Genomic DNA, 14883 nt, shown 5'->3' with positions numbered 1-14883 from the left:
GTGCTTGAATTATTATTTGTGTGTGTGTCTGAAAAGCCCCTAGAGGAAGCAGCATTCACTGGACTCTAAACAGTTATGATAAGGTTAATACAACAAGTCTCTTTGGTTACGATGTACAGAGCAAAAAAAAAAAAATAGAATTTGATTTTTTTTATAGGTGTAGCTTTCAAAACCTTCTTTAGTTCGTATTAAGTGATCGTCGATCGTCCGGGTGAGGGGAGTTCTGAAAAGAACTGTTGTTGGTGACTGATGACGTATCCACAACCTGAGCGGAAGTCATCTTCAGAGTCAAGTGAATACTGTTTGTCAGTCGATGGTGTTATAAGTTTGGTCCGTGGAAAGTGATTGCTCAGTTTTTTGGCTGTAAGACTCGTAAAGTTTGCCAGCAGTCACTGGTCGGTTTCGATGAGTCTGTTGTTTATTTATTATAATTTAATGGCGAAGACAACATGGAAAATACAAGCAATAAAAGAATAAAATGGCCATAAGGATGGTCAGCAAAAGAGACAAAGTCCCCATACTAGGCAGACCAGCTGACAAAAGAAAAAAAGGGAAAAAAATATTGTTATTTATTCTATTCTATTTCGCTTCGCTCAGCCAAATAGAAAACATTTCTGTTACAATTAGTAAAGGGTGACCGCGACCGCTTAATAGAGGTCAAAATTACAGTAATTAAGGGAAGTAATTTTCGGGACTTTGATAACTGACCATTTAATAGAGGGTGACTGCTTAATACAGGGCCGCTTAATACAGGTTCGACTGTATGTCTATTTTGGATCCAGTGGCCCAATGCTGTGGTCAGTACGTGTAGGACTCATGTAGGTTAAACAATCCGACAGTAGCGATAGGAAAAAGCTGCTGAATCCGAGTGTAACAGCGCCTAGTGGCAGATTATTGAGGGTTTTGTTCTTTAAAAAAGACACAGGCTCAAGCTTCAGCTGCGAGATGATCAGTCATCTTGCGTATAATTGTTTCTTTTTTTTTTTCGTTTTTCGTTTTCCTACTACATTGAAAGCGAAATTGGAACTTTTATTTTCGTTTTTCGTTTTCTCATGACCTCATTTCCGTTTTACAACTACTATTTCCATAAGACATTGGAAAATCAAGTTTGAACTTCGATTTTCGTTTTTCGTTTTCGTGTTCTATTATATTATCTCAAGACAGTAACCTATTAAGCAGACGGTAGCGATCTTTCGGCTTGTATTATTGCCTCCCTCTACTATCACAAATCACGGAATGAAATGGCTATTTAGGTCCCACTATAAAGTCAGAAAGGCTTGTCATGATCAATATCTTTCAAAAACGAAAGGCGAAAAAAGGAAATGACAATTAGAATTCTGTTGTCCAAAGTTGTGGAAATACGAAAAACGAAAATAGAACTTGGAATTCCATTTTCAATGCAGTAGGAAAACGGAAAACGAAAATGGAATCTCGAATTCCCTTTTTCGATGGGGTGGGTAAGCGAAAAACGAAACTGGAAGTCCGAATTCCGTTTTCCGTTTTCCCACATCGTAGGAAAACAGTTGGCACTACGGTAAACGCATTCGTCTGCTTAAATAGGTTACTGTCTTGAGATAATATAATAGAACACGAAAACGAAAAACGAAAATCGAAGTTCAAATTCCGTTTTTCAATGTCTTAGGGAAATAGAAGATGAAAAACGGAAATGAGGTCATGAGAAAGCGAAAAACGAAAATAGAAGTTCCAATTTCGCTTTCAATGTAGTAGGAAAACGAAAAAGGAAAATAAAAGTTCGAATTCCCTTTTCCGGTGGTGCGGGTAGACGAAAAACGAAACTGGAAGTTCGAATTTCATTTTCCTATGTCGTAGGAAAACAGTTGGTACTAAGGTACACGCATTTAGCATCATCTAAACACTCGGAGGCTTGGGAGAATTCTCGAAAGTTATGCAAACCCTCCACTACGTCTCGGGTTTGCATAACTGTCTCGAATTCTCCCAACCCTCCTCGTGTTTAGTGGTTATTTCGGGTTGCCAGAACCCTGATTCTTCGCAATATTTTATATATTTCTGTATTAATTAATGAAAAAAGGGTAATAAAGAGGATGTTGTTGTTGTTGTTGTTGTTGGAAAAGTGCTCTCTTACTTAATTAATTGATTAGAACAAGAAGAGCGATCGTTAATTAATTATATTATTAGTTATTTAACATACCGAATGACAGATTAGCTTAATTATTCCACAATTCAAAACAAATTTTCGTTTAAAGTTTGTCAGCCGATGTTGGGATGTGGGATGTTGTGTACATCTTGGACTCGCTCCCTTGATTGTTTATGTGTAACTTGTTTAGATAAGTTTCCTTACCGCATTCTCACATTAAGTTTTCTCCTTCCTTCCTTCTAGAGTGAATTTGTCTAAGAGGCCGTCGAAGTTTGCTAGTTTTGCAAAGTTCTTTACTACAGGTGTAGACTGAAGCTGAAGATTGAACGTTTTTGTTAAAATCTCTGTTGTCACGTGACAAACTTGGTTCAGCAGCCACGTTTTTGGCGCGAAAAATTCGCTTTGCTAGCTCACAGGGACTGAGCTGACCCTTCTCAAGACCTGGTGAAAAAAAAGGGGCCTGGTTTATACGCCGAATTTCGGCCATGTGGAATTCAATTAAACGAATTAAAGTCGACAGAAAATGTTCTCCAAATTGTTTTCCAATGTTCTCAAAATAAATTCTCCAAATTTGTGAAAATTAAATAAGTGCCGGGCCAGTTATGGCTTTTGCAAAATCGCAAAGTGAAAATGTGGTGAAAATTGCGTGAAAATACTAACCGATGAATACAGCTATAGAAGTAAATTTGAATCAGAAACAGTTCAATCCTTAACACAAGCTATGACTTCCTGAAAACTCGCGAAAATTCAAGGGCTTGTGCATGTACCCTTGGGCATTGAGCAACTTCTTGTCCCCCGGGGGGTGGGGAGTTTGACGACAGAAGTTTTTCAGTATTGGTGCGAGGCAGTTGGCACCATATGGGGGGGGGGGGGGGGAGGGGAAATTTCCCGGAAGTTATAGTCAAGCTCATCAAGGGCAGACAGCACATTTCTTTCTAACATTGTCACTCACACAGAGAGGCCTTCAAAAGCTTTGTGCTGTTTGAATTTTATCGGTTGTACATTTTAATGGTATACTGTAAACAGAGTGGGTCTGTGAAGGAGTGACTCCATCAGTGCTTAAGTGCTAAACTCTTTGTTTAGCTTGTACCATATTTTTATATTACCATTCTTTTTAAGGAACTATTGTTTTTCTTGTATTTATAGAATATTCATACTGTTTTTTTTACTTGATAATGACGTCCGAGAACGTCGAAATGTCGTGTATTTTTTAACTGTGTTCAAGAATTTCTTAAATGTTTTTAAGAAAAGTTTTCACGGAATTTTTCATATCTAAATGTTTTAAAAAGCGCTTCTTTTTAATACCGTAAACTGCCGCTTAAAAGCCCCTCCGATTATCGGCCCATCTGCCTGTAAACCAAAAAATACATCCGGTTATAAGCTCCCCCGGATATAAGCTCCCCTCTAACTTTCCTTGTTTTGAATTCGTTTTATTACGATGCTTAAAAGCTTAATTTTGCTTTTCTCAAGACGTGAGCTTGGGACATCTGTTCTGTCAGAAGTAATCATTTGTTTACTGGTAGATGGGCCTAAAGCTGCGGGGTGGGCAGGGGGGGGGGACTTCTAAGCGGCAATTTACTGGGTATGCCATCAAGCACAGACCAACTTTAATTCGACTGTTCTACAGAATGCTCACAATAAACGATTTTGTCAAAAGTCGACTGAAGCTAACGACGCAGTCGACGATAACCTGTACCGTCATAACAAAAACAAATTTTATGCGTTCACCACGGCTATTTTATCTGCCTATCTATCAAAACAAGACCTCTTTTTAGTGCCTTTGCCTTTTTTTTTTCCTATTGGAAAAAAAGGGATTTGGATCACTGGGACTGGGATTTAGACAAAAGGATAGGCTGGGAAATCGGGAAATGGGATTTTTTAAAACCACTCGCGCGCGCTACCCCGCATCTACATGGATTATTTTCGTTAATTCACCGTACGAGGTTAACTTCAAAGATTTGCCTTCACTACACAACCGAACACACTCAAAGGTTGAGGCATGGGCGCGTTGGTCAGCCAGGCCCAAGATAGAATGTCACAAGTTTCTTAACCGTCTCTTTTTACAAACGTACTATCCATGAGCCTTCGCGTACTACGCTCGCACCCAGTTCTCCGTTCCTTATCGGCAAAATATTAATTTATGTCAATACCGATTATCACAAATTACCTGATTTGCCTTTTCAACCGGCGATCATGTTGAGCTGAACACCACAGAAGTAAGCTGACATTTGACGTTCGTTGCGACCAAATTGGTTTAGGTGAAAGGCTTAGAACTTCGTAAGTGCGATCCTTAAAAAATACGCATTGGAACAGGGTGTGAGAAAGAGCTACTGAAATCAGGCACACAAAACTATGCTGTTGGTCACTGATCTTTTTTATAAAGTTCGGAGACTCCTAAAGGAGGCGTTACGGTTTTTGCAGGAGTAAATTACATGATTACATGAATGGGAATCTAAATCAAATAATTTCTTGAAGACATGAAAAAATTTCCTGATCAAGTTTGAGACATGTAGATGTGAAATCGGAATTAAGTTAGTGAATTTCAATAAATTGAAATCCTGGATGGAAAGGAAAGTGGTAACGTATTACTCAAAATTCTTCTTGGAAAATAGAAAATGCAAGCGATCATTAGAATGATTGTATAACTCAGGGAGCTGTTGATGAAGAGATTGCACAAGCTGGAAGATTTTTAAAGTTGACAGTAAAGAACTGACTTCTTTGCATTTTCTCAGGATTATAATAAAAGTGTTAAAGTCTTTATCAAGTTTGGGAGAACAAGAAAAAGTTGTGGCCAATGGCCTGCTTCGTTACCAGAACAATTAGACTTATTCGCCCAAACTTTCGCTCACGTTAAGAATTATTCTTAATGTGATTTTCCACTCTTTCTTTCCACAATAACTTATACATCATTGAAGAAAATGATGATTGAAATACAACAAAAACCTGCGCATAAGAACCCAGGTTTTTTCAAGCTAGTCTCCATAGGTTCCTATATAAATGGTGTTTACTCTGGAATTAGGCCACCTAGGTTCTTCATCAGGTTCTTAATTTCTATTAAAAAACAACTTGTACTCATGGGTGTAGCCTTTATTTTGAATCATTCAAACATTATATTGAATGATTCTAGTCTGCAGAACAGGCGTAATTTTTTTTGCGTATTTTAGGCGAACAGAGGCGAAAGCGAGGCGAGCGCGAAGCACGAGTCGCGCGCGAGGGGAAGAACCGCCCGCCTCGCTTTCGCCTCTGTTCGCCTAAAATAAGCAAAAAAAAATACGCCTGTTCTGCAGGCTAGAATCATTCAAACATTTTTGTTACCTTTTTTCGTATGGCATGTGATGTACTGTATTATATCTGAAAAAACTCTATACATGTAGTTTGAAGATAAGAACCCGTATTGATATTTTAGCCTAAAATGGTCTTTATGTGAAGGATGCTTAACTGGGAAATTGTAGCCTAACAGGTTCTTACACGTGCGGTTTTTACTGCATTGATGATAGTGATGATGGCAATGACGTCGAGGAAGATCATTCATCTGTTTGTAAGTGGTAAGTGATCAGGTGTCAGTGAACTGTTCTCTGCAGTTACCATAACGATATGAGTAATTTGCCCAATTTCATCTTGTGTAACACTCATTGTGATCACTAAAGGAGCTACATCACTGTTTGCGTATCTTGAAAAGTCAAGTCTAAATTTTTCAAGTTTGTCATTTGTAATCCGTGTTAATCTTCTCCATCCTTAACCATCCGTGTTCCTTTATGGTGTATTATTATCTCTTTGCTGTTTTCTACCTTAGTAAACTACTATTTTAAGGTAATTTTGTATGTGACTGGTCAAACATAACTAAAAAAACTGCAACTGAGTTCCTTTAATAAAAACAAAGGTCACAGTATTGGTAAGGCAACCCAACAAAAGTTCTCTGTTACACAATAAGACATTGTCCACCAGTCATTCCACCATCATCAAAGAAAGAACTTTTTACGGCTAGTATCCATCTCTTTTCTCTGCAAAAAGACAATAAATTATATGAGGCCATTACATAACCAAGGGAAATTTTTAAAAAATTGGCAACTTTGGGTTTTGCATTTCTGTTGCCAAGTACTTTGGATTCAAAGATGTCATACGGCTGCCCCTTCAGCACAAAACAAGAACGTTTTTTTGCGGAAAAGTGAAATGTACAGAGTACAGTACCCAAGCCTCCCTTGTAAAAGATCTTTCAATATTTACTTAGAACAATATTCCTCTCCTTTATACAAGAAAAATCACATCTCAACTCTCTCCCCCCCTCCTGCCACCGCCTCTGTTGAGGACAGGTACATTCACAACGGAAAAGGTGTTCTTACAATACTGAGAAGATACATGTTGCAATTAAGAAGGTAATTCATCAAAGTGACTACATGTATGAGCCACTGAACTCAAAAACTGAATTATGTACAGGTACAGGCCACTGAACAGAGTTCGTTTTAAAACACTGGTCAAGGGGTCCACTCACATGCAATGATTTCTATTTTTCACTACCTCACATGCACACTAAAGAGTACATGTACATTGAAAGTTGTATTTTGACAAGATCATTGCTTGATCATAAAAACTGTGGGTGTCACAGAGATCATTTCGAGTTCTTCCTGGTACTGTTGTCCAAAATGGGAAAAACAGTTTGTTTGGTGAAATGTGCTAGTTTACTGCACCTGTTAAATAAAACCGCTATCGAATGTTTGAACAAATCTAAGGATAGAAAATGTACAAACCAAGTCTATCTACCTACTACAGCAGCATTTGCTACAGTTATGATAATCATGGTGTACAGAACATTAATTTATTTTTAGGCTGTGTTCACATTTGGTGCCCAAACACTGGTGCATGGGCATCAGCACAAATTAGCGTTGTGTTCAGGCACTGGGTACTCCGAGTACTTAAGTACCATTTTGTGACTGAGCACAAGGTCCAGACCTTGCACTCCACACACGGGCACTGCGCCTGAATTCTGGTGTGAGTACTTGTAAAAATGGTTTGTTCACATAACTGACCAGCGAGAATTATCCTCGTGCACACTCAAGTGTGAATATAGCCTTAGTGTTATGGACAGCACTAGCAATTGAATAGAACAAACCTTGTGAACCCACTCATATTCTCCGAACTTGGAATCAAAAGACCCTCTTTGTAAAGAACGGAGTTTGAGAGTAAACCTAGGTCCCAGTTCCTGGAGTCCAGCCTTCTTCTGATTCTTGAAAATATATCTACAAAAAATGAAATACCGGTACCACTGTCAAATACTTATACTACGCCCCTTATTAAGCAGCCAGCCATCCTCCGAAATCATTGTCAGTAAAATACTGCAAACAAAACCCCTATTAACTGGCCACCTCTATTTAGTGGCTGTGGCCACCTTTTGGTCATACCGATGAGGGTTTTCCTGTTTTCTTTACACCTATTAAATAGTCACCCAAAATTACAAACATGTACATGTAGTTTGGCTTTGTTTTGGAACACTGGTGATGATAGATAAGTCATAAATAGAAACAAATGCCCAATGAAATCATCTAAACACATGTTTATCATGACTGCCTAGATTTGATTCCATGTTCGTTAAGCAGTTAAGCCTTATGGTGAAAAAAAATCTTCACAGTACACCAACCCCTATTAAGCGGCCACCTCCTGTTTCCCTGAGGGTGGCCACTTAATAGGGGTTTGACTGTAGAAATACCAAAAAAGACACTAATTTAGTAAGAAATTAAGAGAAAGAGACATTTTCACTTTACTAATATTAAAGTAAGCAGTAAAGTACTTTCAAAGAAAGGATTAAAAACAAAAAATTTAGAGATGACAATAATTTTTTCTGATTTACTGTATTTCTTGGGTTTTGATTTTTTTTCATGATTAAAATAACATTTTCTTACACATGTAGATGTACATTACAAAGTTTACATTGCAACATATTTACATTGCATCGAATCCTGCCACTTTTAAGTTGACTATTTGGCCACAGATGCTGCAAACCTATCAGTTAAGTTTACGAACTCACAGTTCACAAATTCAAAACTGATTACTAGCCACTGACAAACAGAAAAATTCAAATGTAAAGTTGGACTTCTGTATAGGTGAAGCCAAGTGGCCCATCAGGCCGGTGCTTATCCCGGTTTCAGCAGCACTGAATGCGATGCTAGTCCATTGCAGGATTACCCCCAGCATTAAGTTTGCTGGTGCTCATTTATACACCTGGTTGGAGAGAAGCACTGCCAGAGTAAAGTGTCTTGCCTAAGAACACAATGTCTCTGGCCAAGGCTTGAACCTGGACCCCTCAATCTGGAGGTGAGCGCACTAAACATGAGGCCATTGTGCCTCCACAAGCTTACATGTACTTTATTTTCCATCAAAAATTTCACCCTGATAATAATTACATCTACAGGTAAACTAGTCAATACCCCCTCTTGGAAAAAGGCCCCAATAACTTGAGACTCCATGAAAATACAAAACTGAAGCAGAGTCTTGTCTTCATAATTTTACCATGCATACAATAGGAGAGACATACACATTACCTGTGACGTCTAAAAAATATAAAATCCCTTTGATTATGAAATGTGACACACTGTCTGCCTTGAAACTGTGGATCATGAGGAAAGAGGGCTGCCAGAAGGCGGGCAACAGAATGACCAAGTCTTGTACTGAAGTTATTCAGGATGACTTCAGGCCTATGGCTTGTCATACGACCATGGTTCTGCAATGAAAATGTAAACATGCACTGTATTAGTGAGCGTCACTTCAGTGTTGGAGGTAACCTCATCATGTTAGGGAAGTGTATTGTGAATGAAGTGATCCAGTTTGTGTCCTGGCCGGGGACATTGTGTTGTGTTCTTGGGCAAGACACCACCCAGGTGTATAAATGGATACCGGTGAATTTACTGCTGGCAGGTAACCCTGCGATGAACTAGCGTCCACTCTAGTGGGGAGTAGAAATATTCCCAGTCATAATCTAACACACAAACCAGGATAAGCTACTGCAGGTACTGAAACCCAAACTGTTTCTCCCAAAAGTTCATTATTCTTAACGATATTTTGCTTGAATGTTCCCGCAGTCTTGGAAGTACAGCCCCAATTTTTGTTTTGATTAAAATAAGAGCCCTTTTGAAAATTTGTTTAACTTTGTAAGAAATATCGTTTCATTTAATATTTTGTTAAATTTCATCGAAAAGTTACCAAAAATTGAGACAAGCACCAAAATTTGTTTCCATTCTTTCTGCACAGTACTGTAGGCATTTTCATTATCCAGCTCTTCCCAGATGAATTCATTACAAACAATTTGTATTCAAAAGTACAAAAGGTAATATCAACCTGATTATTATTCAGCAAACTTGTGTAATGCTTGTATCAGACATGAGATCATAAGAAACTACTCCGTGAGTGCGGTTGGATATGAGATGAAAGATAACCAATGAAAACACTGAACATGATGATGGATGATAACAAGACACCGCATTACCTTGATATCCTTGCCCAATTTAACACTGCTCAATTTGAAGTGTGCAGTAGGTCCATCTGGTAAATGACTTATAATCATGGCATCTAGAGACAGTTAGCTAAGGAGAATCACACACGAAACACCAGTCTGTATTCTAATTTATCATACAGCTTGTTCTTGTAGCCGATATAACATGTGCTCTGATTGGCTAATTGTAGGGCATTATTCTCCTGTATTGCCCATGGGCCAGTTACAAGCTTGCAAAAACAAAGCAAAAAGCCATGTAATAAACAACTTATTAACCTTGAACGTTTGGTCTTTACGGGAAAATCGCTATCACTCAGTCAATATGCAAGGTCTCGGTCTAAGATTTTCCTGTAAAGACCTCACTCTCAGTTAATAAGCAGTTAGTAATTTTATTTTAGCAGCACAGTAAGAGAGCACAGTGGCTTAATAGTCAGTACATTGGATCTGGCATCATGAAGAGATCCAAGTTTGCATCCTAGCTACATGTAAGATGTAAGTGTTAGGGACGGACCATTATTTTTTCAGGAGGGGGGAGGGGGTTTGGAGCAATTTTCGGGGGCATTAATTTTTTTTCTCACCTATAGGTTGTGCATGAAATTTTTGGTCGGCAATAAAATGTGCAATAATTTTTTTAAAAGTAAAACACAGGACCTAAATAGCAAAAAGCACTTGCTTGATTTTTTTTGTTTCCATGGCTCCCCTTGCATGATTTTTTATTTTCAGCAGTTTCTGCTGTGTGCAGGAATTTTCTTTTGGAAATTCCCGAACCACCCCCCGCCTCCACCCCCCTTCCCCATGCTCAAATCTACATTTGATTTCATTGGTAAAGTTGTTAGACATAACACCAACGTTAAAAATTGTACAAAAGGTTGATTAAGAACAGTAAAAATATATCTATACAGTCGAACCTTGATTATCTGTACCTCGATCATGCGAATTTCTCGATTATCTGCACTTTTTCTCTAGTCCCAATTTTGCCATGAATATTTATTAGTCACGATCAAGATCCATAGCAATATTCTTTCAAAAACTATAGCATTGAAAAGTGCAGTCAAAAGCGAGTTTGTTTTGCTTTTGAAGAGCAAAAGCAGTGCTCGCACGGCTCGTAACTACTGAAGAACACTCGAATGAGTTTTGATTGGCTCAGATGTACAGTAGACCGTATTGTTTTCCAAACGATTTGTAAAAGTGCTGTTTCACGATTAATTATGTTGCTTTATTTAGGCAGTTTTGTTCTTCATTAACGTTGATATTTTCGAGTATCCAGACCCTCGATTATCCAGACTATTTTGTCTAGTCCCAACGAGTCCAGATAATCAAGGTTTGACTGTAGCTACTTGGACAGAATAAATATGAAGTAAATAAAATAGGGGAAATAACTAAAATACATAAATTAATCCGTAAAATACCTTGAAATCTTAGTCTTAAATGTCTCCAAAGAACTATTTTTAATAATGCCTTGTGGTAATTTGTTCCACATCCTTTAAGTACATGGAAAAAAAGGGAGATTATTTTATAGTGCCTCTCTTTGCCCATTAGTACAATGTATTCAATAAGATAAAATAAATTGTTACTAAAATATTAGAAACAAATACACAATGTACTTCATATCAAGGTTAAAATTCCCACTGGCAAGAGGTAGACCAGTTGGTTATTATTTTTTGAGCACGATCAAGGAGTTAAATTAAACAAACAAAAACTTTGTTCCAAAGACCAAAAGGATACTCGGTAATTTCCTGTCTTCATTGACAACTAAAAGAGCTGTAAATCCTTTCTCTTTTGCTTGAGGAATTATTTTCTTCAAATCCAGACCTTTACGTACACGGACTTCAGAATTAGGGATAATTCTTCTGAGCTCTTCCATGAACTGAACTGTTTTCTAATGATAACAATAAGACAATAATAAAAATAAATGACAACAAACAATTATAAATAATAACTACAGTAATTAAATATGTACATACAATAAATAAGTACTTGCAAAATGAGCAATAATTATATTTTCTCCCTTGTTTAGTTTTGATTGAAACACCCTAGACAGTGATTCATTAAGTTCCAAACACCTCAAAGTTCAACAAAAATATAAAATACTCCAAAGTATGTCAGTTTTTAAACTTTCTTCTCAGTGTATGGAAATGTCCCAAGACACTCTCTTGCGTTTTTGATAATTTACTGAAATGAACCCTGAAAGTTTATTCTAGGGTTAACGTTATAGATGGAATTGGTTTGGACATATAATGAGGAAGGTCAGAGAGGAGCACTGTTTTACAGAATTAGAGTGGAGGCCAGAGGGGAGGACAAGATCAAGACATCCCAAAACAACATAGAGGAGAACAGTCAAGGAAGAAAGGCATGCAGTTGGGTAGCTGTCACGAGCGACTGTCAAAGCTCTAGCAGCAAATCAAAGTGGATGGATGCAAGGTCAGAGAGGAGCACTGTGTTACAGCATTGAAGTGCGGGCCAGAGGAGAGGACAAGACCAGATCATCCAAAACAACATGGAGGAGAACAGTCGCAGAAGAAAGGCATGAAGTTGGGTGACAGTCATGAGCGACTGTCAGAGCTCTAGCAGCAAATCAAAGTGGATGGAAGGAGAGTGTCAAAGCTTTATGTGCCTTATGACATGATGAGATCGTTATACAGCTAAGGTGGGAAACACCAAGGAGGTGATCTAATTAACTCAAAAGGGAGATTAAGCAGGATTGCAAAAGATCACAAACTGAACCTAATGTGTCAGTGTCAGGAGTAACAAACCTCATTTACCTACAGCAGTATCTGAGGTGCTCTCCTCTGAAAAGCTCTGCTACTAGGTAAGAAATGATTGGAGAGTAAAGTAATGTACATAAACGTATAGAAAAAAAATTGTGACTTGTTAGTGTTGTCTTAGTGACCTCATTTTCACTGTAACAAGTGAAGAAGGAAGAAATCTTGACAAATTATGTATGGGAAATCACTTCTAATTCCACTTGCTACCACATTATTACCTATAATAATTATTGTTCTCATAACATCACAAGTGACAAATTACGCCTTAATTTTGGCACAAAATTTCTGCATTAATTTATAATTTTACATGTGAAATTACAACATCGCCATGGAAATGTTTGGTGCGAAACTTCTCGATACAATAAATAAGTCAAAATATAAGTCATTTGCCACCCATCATATCAAATGGTACACTCCTTAAATTGAGAAATAATCTTACTTTCAGTTTATCAAAATTGTAATTATTTCACTCATCTAAAGGCTTAGAAAATAATTGTAATTTTGACAACACACACATCTAATTATTTCTAGATTTCACTCGTCACCATTTGATTATCCATACCAATTTTCAATAGCCACTCCTTTCGGTCAACTTACCACTTTTGATCTGTCACTTGAGGTTATAAGAACCTTTGGTACCACCTCGCGTCTGAAGTATGTTGCTAGCTCATCACTTTCTTTGTCATGTATCACCTGTTCATCAGCAAAGTATATTATTATTTAGGATTTCAAATCCTTGAGGGGTGGTGAATGGTAAATGCAAGACTTTATGAGAAGGCAAGACAAGCGTTTTTCTTTGCCAACCTGAGACATTTTTTTACTTCTTCAATAGCAAAACCAAGACTTCAAAGTGTTTTAAATGTGAACTCAAGACGTTCAGGTTTTAAGACGTTCAGATGTCATTTATGAAAACAACAACAACAACAACAATAATTCAAGACTTTCTTAGCCTTGCAATAACTTGAGACTGCGAAGCCCCATGAAATTCGACAAACATTTTGTGAGACAATAGTTTTTGAAGGGCCATATGCCAACCCTTCCCATATGTGCCATGTTTATTTTTATAAAGCTTGCAAATAATAATACATCACTGCTCAGTTGGGCATTTTCAAAGAACAGCACTGCATGAATTTATAGAATGATGTAACAGTGCAATGACATCACAAATTACCATAAAGTAAACATGGCAGCAACCCTATAAAGAACCATTAAGTATCCCTTTGAGCTTAAACTGTTTTTAAGCAAATTTTCCTTTAAAAGCCCTCTAAAATGTGTACTGCATCTTGTTACCTTACCTCATCATCTTGTGGCTCCACAATGGTGTCATCAACAACACGAGTATTGTCAATAGTTCTTGGAATTTGCTTCGGCTGAGGCTGTCAGTAAAACACAAGGAACACTGTTAGGTTATTAACATTAATATTATTAAAAGTGACTTTTGCAGGACCCCGGAAAACTGTTTTCCTTAGTACTAGTTATTTGCTTCATCTGCCTATTAGTTTCCTAATATGCTTCTGTGTGGCATTGCAACATTTCCTGTCCAACAAAGAGCTATACAAGAATGATGAGATGATGCCTTTTCCTGAAATGATAACAGATAGGTGCTGGAGATGGTTAGGCCATGTTGTAAGGCTTGGGAATATCAACAATGCTAAGGTGTCTTTAATGTGGAGCCCTGAAGGTAGAAGAAGAGATACTGTAGACCCCAAGACAACCTACAATAGCATTGAACGGTTGAGAGTGAATGGTAGAGACTTGGCTTTACCTCGTGTACATAGATTGAAAATGTGGTGAAAGACCGTGCAAGGTCGAAAGAGTTGGCGTAGGGCCTTACACATCCCCCTGACGTGTTAGAAGGACGACAATAATGATGATTGCAATACTTGCTTTGCAAGAAAACCTTAAACCGCCCGTTGTATGCTGCCTACTTTAGTTACCATATTTATTCAGTTAAACGCTGCCCTCGAATAAACGCCGCATTCTAAAGCAGAAATATTAATAAATGCCATCCTCGAATAAACGCCACAAGTTTCAAAATCAAACACGTGCCTACAAGTGTGGCAGAATTTGTTTACATGTAAAAAAGTCAGAAACTTCGTGACTTACCTCTCCTTCCTCTTGGGACTCTTCCCGTTTCCTTTTCCGTTTCCTTTCTCTCTTTTCTTTTGCCTTCCTTAGCTTCTCTTTCTGATACAGCGTGCTCCTTCTTAGTTTATTCTTAATTTCAGAAAATGCAATCTCTTTCCCTTCCCTCGCCGCCATCTTTGTTGACAATACTGGTGCCAAGTCCTTCTCGTTCAAAATCTCATTGCTCGTTCCCAGGGTACCGAACAACTATCAAATGTAATAACATAACTAAAGCAAAGCGCGCGCTCTGATTGGTTAATTTAGCGTCTACTATTTGCCCATGGGTGTACGCTGCTGACGTGTGTGCTAATGTTTACAAAGCAAATCTTTTGACAGACATTGTTTCCAAAGTAATGGCCGACGTCCTTCTCTCAGAAATGCGAAACTGTCTTCAC

The 14883-nt window shown here is 37.9% G+C and overlaps 1 protein-coding gene across 1 annotated transcript; it reads right to left on the bottom strand.

Moving 5' to 3' along the window:
• Positions 1–5974: 5974 nt before the first annotated feature.
• LOC145467649 (ribosome production factor 1-like) lies at positions 5975–14681 on the bottom strand. The gene is made up of 8 exons (XM_081451228.1): positions 14468–14681; positions 13657–13737; positions 12959–13054; positions 11322–11475; positions 9591–9673; positions 8650–8828; positions 7224–7350; positions 5975–6117 (listed from the first exon to the last, which is right to left on the bottom strand). Exons 1-8 carry the CDS (start codon positions 14621–14623, stop codon positions 6076–6078), a joined length of 918 nt encoding a protein of 305 aa, XP_081307354.1. The 5' UTR covers positions 14624–14681; the 3' UTR covers positions 5975–6075.
• Between the last annotated feature and the right edge of the window lie 202 nt (positions 14682–14883).

The sequence above is a fragment of the Orbicella franksi genome, chromosome 14, assembly GCF_964199315.1.
Source record: "Orbicella franksi chromosome 14, jaOrbFran1.1, whole genome shotgun sequence".
NCBI classification, from domain to species: Eukaryota; Metazoa; Cnidaria; class Anthozoa; order Scleractinia; family Merulinidae; genus Orbicella; species Orbicella franksi.
The sequence above is the reverse complement of the archived record's forward strand: the minus strand, read 5'-3'. Positions and strand labels throughout refer to the sequence as shown.